General features: G+C 41.6%; 2 protein-coding genes across 5 annotated transcripts in view; one reads left to right on the top strand and one right to left on the bottom strand.

Annotated features, from left to right (window-relative positions):
- Window positions 1–832: 832 nt before the first annotated feature.
- LOC138627658 (phosphoribosyl pyrophosphate synthase-associated protein 2) lies at window positions 833–15,035 on the bottom strand. Of its 4 annotated transcripts, none has more exons than XM_069710150.1 (12): window positions 14,974–15,035; window positions 10,307–10,334; window positions 9,897–10,057; window positions 9,110–9,162; window positions 6,942–7,008; window positions 6,449–6,621; window positions 6,141–6,256; window positions 3,955–4,010; window positions 3,583–3,731; window positions 3,394–3,464; window positions 2,446–2,592; window positions 833–2,348 (listed from the first exon to the last, which is right to left on the bottom strand). In XM_069710150.1, the coding sequence occupies exons 1-12, from the start codon at window positions 15,003–15,005 to the stop codon at window positions 2,190–2,192; spliced, it is 1,212 nt and encodes a 403-aa protein (XP_069566251.1). In that variant the 5' UTR covers window positions 15,006–15,035; the 3' UTR covers window positions 833–2,189. The 4 variants fall into 4 exon arrangements, with proteins under 4 accessions (XP_069566251.1, XP_069566249.1, XP_069566250.1 ...); XM_069710148.1 differs by lacking the exon at window positions 14,974–15,035 and adding an exon at window positions 14,831–14,916; XM_069710149.1 differs by lacking the exon at window positions 14,974–15,035 and adding an exon at window positions 14,197–14,267.
- A 90-nt stretch (window positions 15,036–15,125) lies between these two features.
- Window positions 15,126–17,966, top strand: part of caskin1 (CASK interacting protein 1) — a 106,051-nt gene continuing 103,210 nt past the window's right edge. Inside the window, 1 exon segment of the mRNA XM_069710162.1 lies at window positions 15,126–15,231. Within this exon segment, the coding sequence (XP_069566263.1) occupies window positions 15,138–15,231 (94 nt within the window). The 5' untranslated portion in view covers window positions 15,126–15,137.

The following is a 17,966-nucleotide window of genomic DNA, read 5'->3' as shown; positions in this document are numbered from 1 at the left end:
TGCTGCATGACTTTGCAAATGTTTTTAGATTTTGACTGCCCACCCCTCGTTGATTGTCCCGTCATTCAGAGAGTACTGAAAGAGGAAGAGGAGACGTATAAAGACCTCAACGTGCTGTCTTCAAGGGAGAGCTGGGACACACTGCATTTACAAACAGCTACACGTGGTAGAAGAGAAATTCGGATCTTTTTCAAATGCCATTTATCAAACAAATACCTCTCAACTATTAAAATATGGACGTTTTTGTACTTAAAGTGTTTGATTTCAAAGTTATCTTCCTTTACAAAAAGGCTGCTGCAGCTGCTACATGTTATCACACTACTAATACTGATGTTTCCATCCAGAGCAGCAGCATCCTGTCGTAGCTGGTAGAGATGGAGCCCATTTTAGCTTCATTAAATAATTGGGAGTAGATGATATGAGATAATGACAGAGCAACATAACTTGTCTCCGTGCAGAAGCGACGAACATGCTAAGGACTCCGAGACGTCAGTGTGGTTACATGCTGCTTTTTAGCCTGATGTATCACTCCTTTATTCGTGGAAGTTAGAAAAAAAAGTTACTTATGCTTCTGTGTTAAAAACATTTCTTGGAATTTCCTCTTTTCTTTGCTTTTTTTGTGAAAGAAAAGATATTGTCACACATTTCCGACGGGTATGAAAATGAAGAAATCTGAAAAGCCCCAGCTGTACTTTTAGTTAATTACCAAGCGTAAGCATGCTAAGTTAAAATGGTGGTCATGGTAACCATATCTGGTAAAGTAGAGAATTATAGAGTTGCTATCCTGCTTGCAAGAAAATGTGAAGCTCCAAAACATCACAAAACAAAGTGCTTTACTTTCATCAGTCCTTTTTATTCATATTAAGTGCTGAAAATAAATACAAAACATTTTTGGAACATCTGGCAAAGTGACAAAGACCTGCTTCAGTCAAGTTTTTCTTGTCAGAAAAAGTTTCAATTTACTTTTCAAGCTTGAGCCACAGTTTGAAGCTGCTTTTCTGAAAGGAAATGTCATCCTTTTTTTCTCTCTCTCCGCAGTGATCTAAGGATCAAAGGATTAATTTACCCATTTCCAAGTATTGAGGAACAACCTTCCAATTGTTTTTTTCTTTTTTTTTTTTTGCAACTTCAAATCTGGAAACTTGATCTTCAGAAAACTGTGTAATCGTGAGTCTATGATCCAGAGGCATCTGGCTGGGAGCGAGGGGCAGTGCTTATTTGTGGCATGAACAAATATTAACCTTTAAATATTAAACAGAAGCTTTGAAATGATGGCACATAATGTTAAATGCATGACTTATGGAAACATATTTCACAGGTGCACCGCCATAAAACGTAACATCCAATAAAACAGATTGAAAAAAATATTTCCCCTGTTAATTCCAGTTCAACTTTAGCAATTAGTAGATTTAACAAATCAGCAATCTAATGCTATGGCAACCACACACACAAATATGGCTCGCTGGTAGAGGTCTAAGATATCTGGATTAGTTGCACATTCAGACACCAAATAAATAAAACAAAAACAGAGATTTGGATTTAAACATGCACTCTGATATGTAACAGAAATTAATTAGCTGGGAATCTGCATATTCCAGGGTTAGTAACAAAAGAAATAGTAACATCAGCTGAAACACAGTGGTGTGTTAGAACAATGAAGGCGTGTGTTGCGAGTATATCCTGTAGAAGGCACTGACACTATCAGTACAATCTCCTCTACTAATAATATCAGAGAGTGACATTCAGCACTAACGAAGATGCATCAAATACACGGATTTAACATCAACAGCAACTTCTATGGAAACAAAATGTAAATGAGATGGAGAAGGAACTAAAGAATGTTCTGAGGTGAGAATTGTTTTAATAAGAGGTCAGCCATTGGAGAGCTAGGCAGTAGTCCACAAAGGGGTGTGTGTTCGTGTGTGTTCGCGTGTGTTCAGTTGTTTTCTGTGTAAAGCTGCACTCAAAGGAAAAGTTTAGCATTCATATTTATACATTATGATACAAGAAGGGTATCTGTGTGTCAGTTTGAGCAGATTGCTACACTATGATTATCAGTCATCTCTATGTTTCTGGAGAAGTTTGAGAAGGCAAATGGTATTTACGTGTGTGTGTGTGTGTGTGTGTGTGTGTGTGTGTGTGTGTGTGTGTGTGCGTGCGTGCGTGCGTGCGTGCGTGTCACAGATCGTTCAGTCATCCACCCCTATGTTGCGGAACAGGTAGGACATGGACTCTCCGTTGTGGATGCGGCGGATGGCCTCCGACAGGATCATGCTGATGTCCACCGTTTTGATTTTTGGACACTGCAACTTCTGCAGCTCGTGGGGAATCGTGTTGGTCACCACCACCTGAGGGAGACAGTATCGGGGGGGCGCAGTTGTGAGGTCGGAGGTGGGGATGACATCGCCACGCCGCTCGCGTTGAGAAAAGCATTTGCGCACTCACCTCGTCGATGGCCGACTCTTCGATCAACCGGGGGGCGTCGGAGGAGAGGATGCCGTGCGTTGCCATGACGAAGATCTTGTAGGCTCCTCTTTCTTTCAGCGTCTCGGCGGCGGCGACAAAACTGTCGACATCATCGATGATGTCATCCTGTGAGATAAACATGCCTTTTTAAAGCATGTCGACATTCAACTTGCTCAGGAGCACGGCGCCCTCTAGGGAGAGCCTTCACATGGACATCATCTTCAGAGCTTCAATATTTGGCAGAGGCACAGTGAACGTTGTTTGTTGTATATTCACATCAATATCAAGGTGTGCAGCAAAAGCATATCAGTCCATGTATTTACTTTCTGTAATTCCTTGAGAGCTGCACCTGATGATTATTTTTATATTATATTGATTCGTGTGCTAGTTATTTTCTCAATTATTTAATCAACGTTTTGTCAATAAAATTGATTAAATCATGAAAAACATCTGTTAAAATGATCCACAGCCCAACATTTGAATGCATATAGTGAATCTGACTGTGTGTGATCCTGCCTGACCTCACTGTCCCCCATTCCCTCCAACGCTCTATCAGAGCTGGATTTAACTCTGCCTTCACGTTTGGTGGCTTTTGTTATGAAGCAGTCACAGGAAACAGAATTGACTTTGTCCCAGCAGATGGTGTTCATGTATTAATTATTGCAGGACAAAAAAACACAAAGCAGCAGCTCGAGTGAGCTGCCAGATGAAGACCTGCACACCTTCATCCATCATATTCAACTTTACTGTGCTCAGCTATTGTTTGGGAAACTGCTTCGTGGCTGACATCTTATTTTTGCTCACTTGCACTTATTTTATGATAAAAGCTTTAGACGTCGTATATCCACGTGCTGACGGTTGTTTGTATATCGACGTTCACAACAAAACCGTGCGTTCAAAACCAGTGGAACTGCTCATCTTTCTCACCACGATGATGGCGATGCGTCCTCCCACATCTCCGACCACAGTGATGGGAGGCTTCTCTTTCGGGATCAACACTGAAAGACAAACAAATGGGCGTAGGGAGAGTGAGAGCCGCTGCATCGCAGCGTATCTGTCATCCAGAAGCAGCGTCTCAGTGACGGTGTGCAAAAAATATCGGCGCGTGCGTATTACATGGTATGTCCATGCTGGGGTGAATGGCTCCGGTGGTCTTGACGGCGGGCGGCGAGTGTCGCCCGTCCACCTGGTCTGACTCGGCGTCCTGAGCCTCGCCGTGGATCACCGCGATACCCAGACGTAGCCGCTCGGCAAACGACTGAGCCCTGCGCACCCAGACAGAGACGTGCACGGCCAAAAAGCATTAACACATGGGACACAACTTCATCACAGTTACCGTGTGAAACACGGGAAGGTCTCTACTGAGTGGAGAGAGAGAGAGAGAGAGAGAGAACAGAGCAGGTATATAATTAACTCGTGAACTCAAATATAATGAGTTACAGCTCCGCAGCTGGGATTTCATGAACACAGAGAGTGAAGAGAGTCTACCTTTTGGCAGAAGCTGGGGATTTGGCAACAATCACAGCATTTCTGTAGTCAGGGATCTGGAGGTTCAAACAAAGCGAGGACACAGAATTAGCATTGGATTTGCATCTAATTGACGATTTGCTAAATTCCTCTGACTTTGTGACAACTAATCATAGAAAGTTACTTCTTTCCACGTGTCAGTCACAGAATTGTACCGCATTATTTAGTGGATTTATAGGATACCTCAATAAACAAAAAAAATGCCCCATTCAAGCCTCGCGCATTCACAGTCTGCTGGAGGCTATCGGGGTTCAAGCGAATGTTAGTCCGGCTCGCTTGGATGCGGGGAAGTTCATACTACAATAACCCCTCCCCCACAAACTCTTCATCTGGAATAACAAACATTGGTCAAACATTGACACATGGGTCAGTCCGTCATCCAAAAAGCCTCTTCTCGGTTGATCAAAAGGTAAATACAGAAACAATAAAGCTTAAATTTTGCATGTCTCAGTGTGTATTCTCAGCAGCTACAAAATAGTTTCATTTTACATTCTTGCTTGTGAGACCAACAACACGAGGGCGCACAAGCCCTACACTGCAAAACAACAACAATGCGCCCCCCTCCCCCTCCCACTCTCCCAGCATTTTAGCCTCAGAAATGCAGATTCAGTTTCAGTCTGTAGCCGTTAAGTTTGTATTTAAGATAGAGAGGTTAAAAACTCAGTTGGAGGAAGTGATTTTATCCAACTCATCGGCTTAATTAGTTAACAAGCTATGTCTGATTAAATCTGCTTGCAACAGTCGTCAATAATCAGCCACCAGCTCCACAAATGAGACTCCGCTTTGGACTGCATCTATGTCTAAAATGAAGGACACGCTGCAATGAAAAGAGGTTTCTGCAGAGTTTACAAAGGTTAAGTCCGTTAAAGATCTTTAATACCACAAAAAGGCCATTTAATACCCGTTTCAGACGTGGTGGTACGTCCCAGCCAGTCCTAATTTCAGAATGACCTGAACCTGGATGAGCAGAAAATGATGGAGGGATTAACTAATTAAAAAAAAAAAAAAAGATCAATTCAGTGAAGTACATTAGGTTTAAAAGGAAAGTGTCACTTTCTTATCGTGAGACAATGAACCTTCTAGCTACTGGTTAGCATTAGTCACTCTTTAGCTTGTGTTTGACGGTGCCGATTTAAACTCAAACTAGATAGTCTGGAAAAGGTGGTGGAGAGGAGGACGCTGATCAAACTATTGTCCATCTTGGATAATCCTGTCCACCCTCTCAACCACCTGCTGCAGGGACAGCGGAGCACTTTCTCTAAAAGACTCCTCCAGCTCCGCTGTCACAAGGACAGATACAGGAGATCATTCCTGCCCACTGCCATAAGACTTTACAATAACTCACCTCTGGCAAAATCCATCACAGTACAATAACACTGTTGACTGTGTTTCTTGGTTTCTTGCTTGTATATTATATGTATATTATATATATAGATATATACTGTACCGTATGTATATATATATATATATATATATATATATATATATATATATGTTGACTGTGTTTATTGGTTTGTTGTATATAATATATATAGATATTTAATGTACTGTATATATACTGTATGTACTGTGCATTTTATATTTTATATTTATATTTTTTATTTTATTGCTTTTCTATTATATTATTCTATTCTATTATTATTTTATTCTATTGTTTCTATTATTGCTCCTGTATGTATGCTGTTGTGGCGAAAAAATTTCCCCTCGGGGATTAATAAAGTATATACCTACCTACCTACCTACCTACCTAAAACACCCAGATGGGAACGTCCTCTGATGCAGCAAAAAGGCAGCTGGTTTCTGTTTACTTTGTTTTCAGTCAGACTTGAACACAAACGTTAAATGATTCATGTTTAAAAAAAAAGGATTTTGGAAAGCTGCAGGGAGCTTGTTCTCCTCTGCCTGATGTATATGGTGTTGTGTAAATCCCCGTTTCCCTGAACCTCAGTAACAAAGTTAACATGACCCACAAAAGCCACAATAATGGGAAAATATGTCAGGTTCAAATAAGCTATCTGCTATTGTAAAGTGAATGTGTTCTGTGTAAGAATGAGGAGTTTGACAGGCACAAACTAAGGAAGCTAGTGGAGCTTAAGGTAAAAAAACTAAAAAAAAACCTTTTTTTTTGTGTGTGTGTTTTTTTTTACCTCTTCCTGAATGTACTGCAGCAGGAACGGAGAGGCTCTCAGATTGTCGACTGGGATGGTGAAGAAGCCCTGAATCTCCTTCTGATGGAGGTCCATGGTGATCAGGTGTGTGAGGCCTACACAAACACTGTCATGTTAGTCTGGTGAACATCCTTTTTTTTAATTTTTTTTTTTTACATATGACTTTATGCATGTCAAATGCTCTGCTGATAAAATTGTACAATATGTTACACCACAAACAGACAAAAGCATGCGAGAAGAGTCTTCTCCACTGTTTCGTGTTGTTGCCATTGTCCTCTCCAACTTACCAGCTTTACACATCATAGAGGCAATAAGCTTGGAGACAATGGACCCCCTCTTCCTCATTTTACACTGCTTGCTGTAGGGGAAGTAGGGGAGGACGCCGGTGATGCTTCGAGCACAAGATGTCCTGCATGCGTATACCATGATCAGCATCTCCATTATGGTGGTGTTCACATCCCTGAAAAGATGAAGAGAGAGTGTGTGTGTGTGTGTGTGTGTGTGTGTGTGTGTGTGTGTGTGTGTGTGTGTGTGTGTGTGTGTGTGTGTGTGTGTGTGTGTGTGTGTGTGTGTGTGTGTGTGTGTGTGTGTGTGTGTGTGTGTGTGTGTGTGTGTGTGTGTGTGTGTGTGTGTGTGTGTGTGTGTGTGTGTGTGTGTGTGTGTGTGTGTGTGTGTGTGTGTGTAGCGGGGGGGGGGTAATCAAACATGAGGTATGAGTGACATGTGTCAGGTGAAGAACGGTTTTGAAATCTTGAAAATGATTAAGTGTTTTTTTCTTACTTGGACACTGTCTGAATGATAAAAACATCTTTGCCTCGCACAGACTCTTGGATCTGCACCCGCGTTTCTATGGAAACAAAACAGGATGTAAGAGGGGAAAGAGCGGCAAAAAAACCCACACACATAAACACACATTCGGGCACACGAGTGCACACTCCTATCTCATAGATAAAGCCTGCAAACGCCTTGTCAGCTTTAACTGCCACTCCCCACCACGCCCTGCCCTCACTGCGTGAAATCGTACATACTAGAATTCCAAAAATGGGCCTCCCACAGAACAGAGACTAGAAAACAAAATGCCGTCAACCCAGAGCCAAATGTCCAGCAAAACACAGAGGACACAGGAGACAGTACTGCCGTCGACCCAAAACGAGATTAGGAGAGTTCGATATCTCGTACAAACTGAACTGCAGAAAGAAATATCTTTGCATATACATAGTGAGGAATACACATCTTACTACCTCTACTACTACAAAACAAGCATAGAATTTATCCTAGTAACACCGCTTAATTCTGCCCGTACCCCCCCCCCCCCACGCTGGAAACTTTCTTTGTTTTGTCAAACTTGCTTCGGGATTGTGTACTGGCCGATAAAGCAGTGACTGTTTGGAAAGTCTGCCTGAGAATCAGCAGCCTGCTGGTGCACAAGCACTGACCAGCTGTGATGCAAGACAATCAAATCCACCACAACAAGAACTTTCTCTCCTCTCCCAGACTTGACAAAATCCGACACCAAAAAAGTTCCCCTCCTAAAAACACTTAAAAGTTCAGGTGTGCAATTTTTTGTAAAAGGGAAAATGACAACAACCAAATAAAAACCCGCCAGAACTTGAAAACCCCTCTCTGTCCTAAAGCCCCTCCTGCCAGACGACCACGAGCATGTGCACACATCCGGAAGATGAATCAGTCATGATGAAAGACCTTAAAAGAGCTACTTTTTTCTTCAGGATTTTTTTTGCCATTGAATCAGAGTTAATATCTGAAGGAATGTAAATGCACAGCCGATACAAACACCCTCTCACTGAAATGTCCCGTGATTGGCCAAAAGTCGCTTTCACGGAATAGATTTTCTAAAGCCTGAGTACCGAGCCGAGAGGAGGAGCAGAAGTCTAGTTTTCTCTCAGATCATACAATAAGCTGAAAGGTTATTATGAAATTTTTGCCCAATGGTGGAAAAAACAACAACCCTGCCTACCCCTATAAGTAATCAGTCAGACGTTCATCAGGCACGAAGGACACAATACTAAAAGTACAGCCACTAAATTATCCTATAATAAGCAACAAAACATAGATTGGACTTTGATTTCAGTAATACCTAAAATATATAACAAACAAAACTTTTCTTCTTCAGGAAAACAAAACAAAAAACTGTTTCTATAGCTGCTCGTTACTTTTTTTTTTAGTTTCCCCGCAGACAGAGATCTTTGGATCACAATCTGGTCCTAATTTAGTTTTGTACCACAAATTACCATTACTCTTTTTCTACTAATACTGACATGTAGGCAGTCAATTCATGTCAAATAAAATGGGCTTTTTGGTTAACGGGCGACTGCTGCTTTGCTTTTGAAGAGCTTGTTTTTTTACTGTTTAATTACATTCACCAGACAAGGATTTCTGCGCAGTTCTAATAGTAGACAAAAGAACCATAATGCTCTTAAAAAGTTAAAACTATGCAGCTGAACACAAAGTCTCATGTTAAAAAATTAAACCAGTAAATCTACATTCATTTCTGTTAACGGCTACAGTGCTCTAACACCAGATATTATATACTATATAAGGACTATGTAACATGTTCAAAATGTCAAAGAACACATAGAACTTGCTACATTATGATATCACATTACACTTTTCAACATATTTTAATGTTCAACAATGAATCTGCTGACATACAAAGTATTCTGAACCGTCAATCATTATTCAGTGTGCAGCTCTCCATGTGTCTTAGCTTTGCTCAAAACTGGTGTCATGTCTGATAGAACTCAGGTAATCTGTAATATCTATTTTATTTACGATACACATAAATAACAACACACTACACACAAAACTAACAGCTATGTCTATAATCGATAAAGCATGACTAGCAGGACTAACCTTTTAAGGTAGGCAGAGACTTTGGGATTGTGTACTATGTGTTAACTGCCAGTAAATGTGTTAAGACATCATCTTACCTCTGTTAGCTTCCTGATACACCTGCACCTTGCCAAGCTCCACCCCTAACCGCCTGAAAGGAGACAATAACAATTTAATTATATTAAAAAACTATTACAACAACATTACAGAGGTAAAGTTTGTTTCAATTTATACAGAAAGAAAGAAAGAAAGAAAGAAAGAAAGAAAGAAAGAAAGAAAGAAAGAAAGAAAGAAAGAAAGAAAGAAAAAGAAAGAAAAAGAAAGAAAGAACTATACAATATCTCTACCTCCTTTAGGAAAGTTGAAAACTCGCTGTTTTAAACACATTAGCAATAGCGAGGAATGAAACAAGGAGGGAAATGATGTATTCTGATACCAAGCTGCAGTAAATTGTCATTCTGAAAAGGGTTCTTTTTATAACATGATCACATTTTGCTGCATGATGATTGTAAGTCAGGAAGCTGAGTACTGGCTGTATTGTAACGCTAACAAGAACATGTACAGCTGCCGCAATTCAGATGTAAATGCAGCACAACCAAATTTAGCTGAGGAAGCATGAGTGAAAGTGAAGCTTTTTCATAACAAATGAACAAGAGTTCAAGAGTTTAAAGTTGCGCCTGAGACAACAGAGGTGACAGAGCTGTTTCTGAAGGACTCATATTGACTGTTTACTCCAAGATAAGAAAAAAAGTTTTGCCAGCATTGCTGTGCCCTGCAGGTCATCTGTGTGTGTGTGTGTGTGTGTGTGTGTGTGTGTGTGTGTGTGTGTGTGTGTGTGTGTGTGTGTGTGTGTGTGTGTGTGAGACCAATGCCTCCTGTACTCACTCTGCGATCCTCTTGCCCAGCTCACGACTTGAGGGATGCGAGTTGGCGGTGAAGATGACCAGGCCACCCTTAGTGTGGTTCATGTCTGTGGGGTTTCGGCCACTGCTCTCCCCACACTCAGGCAGTGGATCCCTGGGCACCCACGCTGCACTGAGCCCTTCCTGCAGCGGACAGGGAGGAGCCATTACTTCCTTTAAAACCAATGTGTATATTCTCTTTACTCAAATAGTAGAGGAACAGGAAACACGTTTTCGTTAGCTCTTAAAGACTTGCAGACAAACAAAAAAAGATAGTTCTCCTTTTGGATTAAGTGACACACTAATGGAGCAATTCCTTCTTTTCTTAGAATACAAACATTTGAAAAGCTTAACACCATTTAAAAATATATATATTATGGACTCTATCCTTACATGTTGCATTGGGTGCATCTCCAACATCCTGGATGAAAGGAGAAAGATTATAAAATGTATTAAGTCCCAAACCAAAGGTCAGACCACATTAGCACCAGAGAATTTTTCAAACAATTTCAACCAATTCTGTACCAGATGCTTCATAAAATAAATTCAAGTCATTAAAAAAAAAAAAAAGAATGAGCTTTTATTGTGAAGGGCCCCACCATCTTGCCAGCATCCGATCACCTTTGTCAATACAGTACTATCCAAATCTACTAAAACATTTTTTTTCCCACAGATCTTTCTTTTAAAACATGCTACCTTACTTCGTAATAACCGTCCAACGTCCTGATTATTTTATTGCTGACGTTTTTTACTAAGACCTTAAACTGAATGTTCCTCTGTACGTCAGAATACGTGTGTTTACGATCAGGTGAAAGATTAAAGTTTGGAGTAAGTCTGCGTACACGTGTACTTGATATTCCTGGAACAACAACACAACAACAACACGGTTGGACCACAACGACGTGCCATATGCAACCATGAAATGTGAAACTTAAACTATACGGTACGATTATCCCATGAAATGTGTACATTGGCGTTGCTTCGGCTGATCAGCGCTGTTTGATCGGGTCCGTCCTGGATCCATGAATCCAGGCTGGAAAACGTTGCACGCAGCTTATCAACAATCACGACGTTAGCTTCCTCATGTTGCTAAGCTAGCTGAACAACACAGGATTTTTTTTGTTCTATTTTACGATGACGTTTATTGTTCGACAGTGACCGTGTAGACGAGTTCAAACCAGGAGCTGGAGTTCAGGCTGTAGCGACCTATTATATAAAAGCAGTTATACTAACACAATGAAATTAACAGCAGCCAATATACAACGTTTGCCTGTAACGTCATGAGGTAGACGCACACACAACTACTAACGCGATAGCTCGCCGGAAATCATCTTGGCAGGGTAAAGCTCGTGAATGCGAGAATTGATTTTTCACGCATCGGAAAGCAAGTCCTCCTGTGTGGCGAGCGAGAAACACAATCCCTATTAATAAATGAAACAAACCAGCTCCTCACCAGCTTGTGTTATGTCCGGTTACAACCCTAACCAACAGTAGAATGATTACACGAGTCTCTCCGCTCTTCTCAACCTGTTCCCTTCTATCCGTCTGGCTGCGAGGTGAGGTTTTGATGGACGTACAGCTCGACCAATTACAGGACAGGAAATTAAAATGGGGAGGTGTTTTGGGATGCATTTAGGTACTCTTAAAAAAAACAAAAAAACAAAACAACCCGCAAAAAACGCGATTGAGAAAACAACGTAAGCAATTCATTATTACCAGTAGGGCTATACATTTGAGAGATCCAATAAAAATAAATAAATAAATGTAAAGGTTTATTTTTCAGCAAGGTGTCTGTGTCGTTTTCCTCATTAGTGGTTTAAGTCATCATTTTTATTTCAAATTACCATGGTGGAGGCTGTCCGGAGGCTTGTTGCCTTCCTGAATTTCTGATGATGTTGAACGTAACTTTTTCATGCTTTAAAAGCTAAACAAATTTTATTTCATGCGAAAGCAGTGCTGTGTAACAATTGTTTCATTACATCATTTGTTCCTCTGCTAGTACGTTGACTGGTATGAGATCCTCTATCACCTATATAACAATATGTAGCTGAATATGAATATGCTAACCATTGCTTGATATTTAAATGGGTATAAAGTACACGTGTTTTACTCTTTACCCATTTTCTAAGTGACGGAGTCCTTTTAACAGTCGGAACAGGACTTGATGACGACACGAAAAACTGAAAGCCTTTTGTGGAGGTGTGTGCGTGGTGACCATCCACTTGAGGGCAGTATGATTTTATATAACTAGTATCACAACAGCCTTACCCATGTCAGCTCCAGTTAAATTAAGTGACTTTCAAGCTTGAAATAAACAGGGTTTTAATGTGTACTGTGTCTTAACGTCCAACTGTTTTGCTAAACATTAAGAATTGCTATACATTTCTCAAATTAAACAAGAGCATCTATTGCGAATCCCTTGTGAGAATATTACATTAAGTGAGCAAAATGTTCACTGACATATGGAATTATTTGCTGATCCCATCAGCATATCTTAATGTTAATTTGCTTCTTCTTCTTGTGCTGCTTCTACGTTTTTATCATTTGTTTTTTAAAATGAATTCTTCGTCCTCTAAAGCATGGCAGGTTCCAGTATTTGCTTTTTCTCGAACAGTCTCAGTGTTTTATTAACTGTGAGGTGATGCAATGGTGACTGTGACATTCATGTACCCCTGCATAAGCCTCTCACTTACTCCCAGAAACGGTACCTTACCCCCATGACCAACCAAAACTACGCTCACACACACACACACACACACACACACACACACACACACACACACACACACACACACACACACACACACACACACACACACACACACACACACACACACACACAAAGGGACAGGACTCTCTTTGAGTGCAATAGATGCGGTAAGTGGCTCATTAATTTAGTTTCCTCCCCTGGATATTGAGTTTGTCTCAAAGCCTTGATCTGTTCCCGTCTGACAAAACCAGAAGACAGACACACAGAAAGAGGGCTGAAGGGGCTGCAGGTAAACACTCCAAAGAAAGCACTTATATATCCAACAATAGTGTTAACACAGCTCCACGGTAGTGAGCTGCTTTTGCATTAACAGTGACAGATTTATAAATACTCTCTAGTACCATATGGGCTACTCTTTAGTGTTCTTACATAACTCACTGGATATGTGGAGGAGGCAGAGAGCAGCATCCAAGCACTGCACACTGCCCACACACACACACACACACACACACACACACACACACACACACACACACACACACACACACACACACACACACACACACACACACACACACACACACACACACGCACACACACACATACAACACACATACAATGGAGAAGAGAGTGGAGTTAAGAATCTGGAGAAGGGTGGACAGAGAAAGACAACACATTAAATGTTGGAGATAGAAGTCAGGGTCATGTTCACTGATATGTAGCCTACTCTTGCCTCTCTAATTGTCTTCACGGACACAGCATATTATGTACATAAATAGGTACCATGCGTCGACTATAAGCAAGGTATACAGACGTGTGTGGAAACTAAATGCTGAAAAATGCATTCAGTATTCCACATATCAATTCTAATTATGTCACCTAAAATTGGTTGTTCAAGGATTAGTTTGACTCTATAGTGATTGTCACATATTGGCAAGAAAGGAAACAAATCTATTTCCTGAACTTGCTTACAATGACAGCTCACATGCATGTTCAGCAGGTATAATGTACATCTCACTCCAGTGTGTAAGCGTGCTATAAGCAACGTTGTTTAAATAGGACTTCTTTTTAACGTATTTTAACGTTCCTTTCTTTGTAGAAATTTTTGCATTGCTTTGATGGCACCTCTGATATTTTTTCTGCCATTTATGAAATATCAGCCATCAGAATGTATTTCTTATAATAACAATTCAATTACTATTGGATAAAATGACTTATATGGATATGGATAATAATAATTGTTACCATATAGTTGATTGCGTTTAAGGTCAGTGCAATATGATACTCAGCACAAGCCCATACCTGTAACCTGCTGGGAGAAGGAGGACCAGTCTGTTCTTTTTTTTTTTTTTGAGGGGGGGGAACCTATACAATTCGTAGCTTTATTCCTGCTCAGTAGGCCTAGATGAAGGCATGTGTAGATTTCTTTTTGAAATGTGACAGAGCACCGTGTGTTTGCACACATCTGAAATCCCATGCATCTCTTGGTTAGGCTATACCTGTGACATCGATTGGGTAATTTAAACAAGCTGTCAATGCAGGTGTGCAGCCTGATTTAAGTGCTACAGCATACCAAAAAGAAGAAATGCGTTGAATGCATTCACTTTTTCTGTTTCTTCTTCGATGCATCTCTGTAGCTTCTCCGTAAAGCAAAGAGAGAGGGCCACAGAAACAGAGCCAGAGAGAGATGAAAAAGGAGGAGGGAGAGCACCGCGCTCCTGGTCCGCCCCCAAGTTGCAGCACGAGCCATTTAGCGGTACGAGCTGGGCCAGCTGTAGAGCGCGCGGGCGCGTGTACGTGCCCCCCTTCACTACCCCTGCCCCCACGCGGAGAAAATCATTACCAAATACAGAGCGCACGCGGAGCGATGGCTGCAGCAGCAGCACCACTGGATTGTGTTTACGACGCAAAGCACGAGAGCGGCACAACCTCGGGAGAAACGAACACCGCGCGTACCCGTTTTTAAACGCACTATATTTACAACGCAGCGTCTGAGCCTGCGAGGCTTCTCGTAACATCAGTCTGTTTGACGTCTTCCTCCTCAAGGATACACTCGGTTAATCGTTGTTTTGGAGCGCAGCTGCAGCGGAGACCGTTCAGCCTTCAGCCGATGAGGCAGATGAGGTTCGCGAGCAAACCGTAGAAACCCAACCATTCATCTCCACCGTCAAAATATCACGCACGCTGAGACGCCAGCACGCTCTTACTGGAATCTGGATCGGCCCAGTAGCCCCTGGTCTCGTCTCCATCCAGCTGCACCTAGCGGGAGGAGGGGGGGGGGATCCGAGAGCATCCCTCCATCTCACCCAGTACCCCTCCCTCTCTCCCTCTTATTGTACGCCTCTCTCACCCCGTCATATGCCAGAGCTCTAGGGGTCTCATCCAGTCAGGGACCCAGGGGGAGGCGGGAGGCTGTTCGCGGCCGCGGTAGACGCACCCTCCGCGTGCTGAGGCTGGGCTGAAGCGCCGCTGTGTCGAAGGATGCTGCGGGAGTAGAGCGGCTCAGAGCAGAAGATGGGGAAGGACCACGAACTGCTGCAGGCGGTGAAGACCGAGGATCTGCTCACAGTGCAGAAGCTGCTGCAAAGGCCTCGGCCAGGGAAAGCAAGTAAGACATTCTATTTGATTCTATTCGTAAAAGCTACCTATGACCTAAAAAACAACCTAAGATGATAACACAGCAACGGTTTTCTGTGGTAACATCCCTCTTCATGTGCTAAGCTATAAGCAATACTCAATATAGTTAAAAAGCTATTGTTGGCTGTTGGCCACTATAAGGCCTAACTGATGTGTGTATGAGTACATGCAATGAGTGTGTCTGTGGGTAGCGGGAGAGGAGGGGTTGTATTGCATGGGGGTGTATCAGAGAAGATTAGTGGTGTGATTGGAGACTGACAGCCCATGTTGAGACCCCAGCCCCTGTGCACTGCAGCAGAGAGAGAGAGGGGGGGGGGTATCTGTGATTTTTGGAGAGGGATCTGTGTGACCCTGCCTCTCAAGTGAGACATGATACTGCTGGCCTCGTGATGATTAAGGTTCAACATCACCGTCAATGTCACACAACACAGACATACAGGTATATACATACATGGGTGGAGAGGACTAGTAAAACCTGAATTCTATTCTATTCTATTCTATTCTATTCTATTCTATTCTATTCTATTCTATTCTATTCTATTCTATTCTATTCTATTCTATTCTATTCTGGTTATCTGTGTGACTCTGCTCTTCTAATTGTTTTTTTCTATTGGCAATGTAGCCCTGCAACATCTAACAATGTTTCGCTTCCACAGCCCACTCTAATGTGTGGGCAATACAGAGAGAAGCCAGAGAGAGCTGCAGATAGATCACTCTGAGCTGCTGATGCTTCTACTGATACATAACTGCTTAGTACAGTTATCAACAGACAGCAAGGGATGCTGTAGGGACCCGAGTGCAGGAATTGCAATTCGTGCCGATAGGATGTTAATATAGAAGCTAGTAATTCAGCTAAGAATACATTTCTTATAAAAGCTATAGATGACCTGACCCTTGTTATCTAATTGGTATAATTGTAGAAAGTTCATGGCAGCGTTTTAATTGGTGCTCACACTGGAAAGGTTTCAAACTGGAGGTGGGCCTCATTTGAATGAGAAGAGCCAGTGTTGATGATAAATATTGGTCCAGAATTGTGCCTCTCTTGCATGTGGTGACTTTATGAATATAAATTTATTGTTATTAGTTTACAAAGCAACGGGGGAACTTTATTATCATTATTATTATTCTTAACCACTGATTTAAAATGGTTTATATTGGCTGACATCAATTCAATTTTTTAAAGACCCCAGACAACCAATCCCCAATTATTCTGCTTAATTAGACCTCTGTGACACCTGCAAATCTTTTACATAGCCATTAAAGATTCAGTGCAGGTTGAGTAGCGGTGACCTGGCCAATCAAAAAGACTCAGTCCCTCTCCTGTGATTTTATTTTATTTTCCCAGAGTGTGATTAAGGGTGGACACAGAGAAAACACAGAAGAAGAATAAATAAACCATTTCAGATCAGAGGGAGAAAATGTTCCCATTAGACAAACAGACCACCACTTCAGCTACTACCGCTTGCATGCATCTTTAAATGTCTTATTCCATGACTTGTCTATCAATCTCGCCTCCTTTAAAACATTTTTGGGAGAAATAGCTTATTGTATTAAATAACTCGCAGGCCGCTACAGATGGCCGAGCCCTCTCTGCAGGACCCACTGAAACATATGGCTTCAAAACAGTATAGTGGGGTAGACTGCATACAAGCAGGCGCTGGAACCAAGTCTGCGGGCTACAGTGGAGCAGGAAACCCCTCGGATTAAAGACAGTCTGCAGACTGTCTAGTGCAAAAAATACAGGCTTCTCCTGGCTATAAAAGAGATGGTAGAGTCTAGTGCATACAGGTCATGCCCAAAAATTGTTTCTGTGGAGCTCAGTGGAGTACATTATGTACAAGAGCACATCACAAAACAACCTTCAGGCCACAGTTAAGTGCACTTGAGCTGGAAGCCCCTCTGACCACTGTGTAGTACACGAAATGCAGAGGACAGGTAAGCCCTCCAACAAAATTTCATAGGCAACAGATAGTGGCTCGCAGAGTGCACAGTTGTGCACTGAATAAGAGCCAATCCTCAGCGGATTGCAGCGCATACAGATTAAGGAGATTCTTCAGGTGAAAGGGGCCGTAGCCTGATAGTACACATGCTGCTTATTAGCACATACAGCAGTAGTTTATTATAATTTATAACCCTGAATTAATCATTATTGTGTCTAATTAGAGACAGTTGAGTCAAAACAAAATGTCTGGCCAGTCTTACAAAGACAAAGGCAAGTAATTGCATGGTGGAAAGTGACTGAAGAGCACCTACTTATGTGCTCTACTTAAGTACTTTTCTGGAATATTTCCATCTCATGCTGCTTTCTTCTCACCTTCATTTCGGGGGGGGGGGGGGGGGATATTGTACTGCATGGAATTTGTTGATATTGTACTGCATGGAATTTGTTGACGGATAAAGTAATGTTCTCAGATTTCTCTTGTGACTCTTTGGAGGGGCCCGATTCCTCGGCTGGGAACCACAGAATTAAACTACAGAGAATGGATACTTTTACTTTTGATACTTTAAATACATTTTTCTGGGAATACTTATTTTAGTTAAGTAGGAATTTTAACTTGCAATAGTTTTTTTTTTTTACTTTGTGGTGTATATATACTTTGCTTAAAGGAAAAAAAAAAAAACAGCAATACCAAATAATATAATGCAATTTGATACAAATACAACCTCAAAAATGAATACATTGGAGATGAACCCATTCATGCCACG

Source organism: Brachyistius frenatus, unplaced genomic scaffold (assembly GCF_029030835.1).
Source record: "Brachyistius frenatus isolate BFR_SWC_R1_liver_20210118 unplaced genomic scaffold, ASM2903083v1 Contig_90, whole genome shotgun sequence".
In the NCBI taxonomy this organism is placed as follows: Eukaryota; Metazoa; Chordata; class Actinopteri; family Embiotocidae; genus Brachyistius; species Brachyistius frenatus.
This window is presented reverse-complemented; position numbering and strand designations above follow the sequence as displayed.

What these genes read in the sequence shown, in the direction of transcription:
- LOC138627658 (XM_069710148.1), bottom strand. Translation starts at nt 14,916, where the DNA reads ATGCTCTCGGATCCCCCCCCCCTCCTCCCGCTAGGTGCAGCTGGATGG. An exon ending in CTGGGCAAGAGGATCGCAGA is followed by an intron (nt 9,163 to 9,896) that starts GTGAGTACAGGA and finishes GTCTCCTTTCAG; the next exon opens with GCGGTTAGGGGTGGAGCTTG. An exon ending in CCCCAGCATGGACATACCAT is followed by an intron (nt 3,465 to 3,582) that starts GTAATACGCACG and finishes TTTGTCTTTCAG; the next exon opens with TGTTGATCCCGAAAGAGAAG.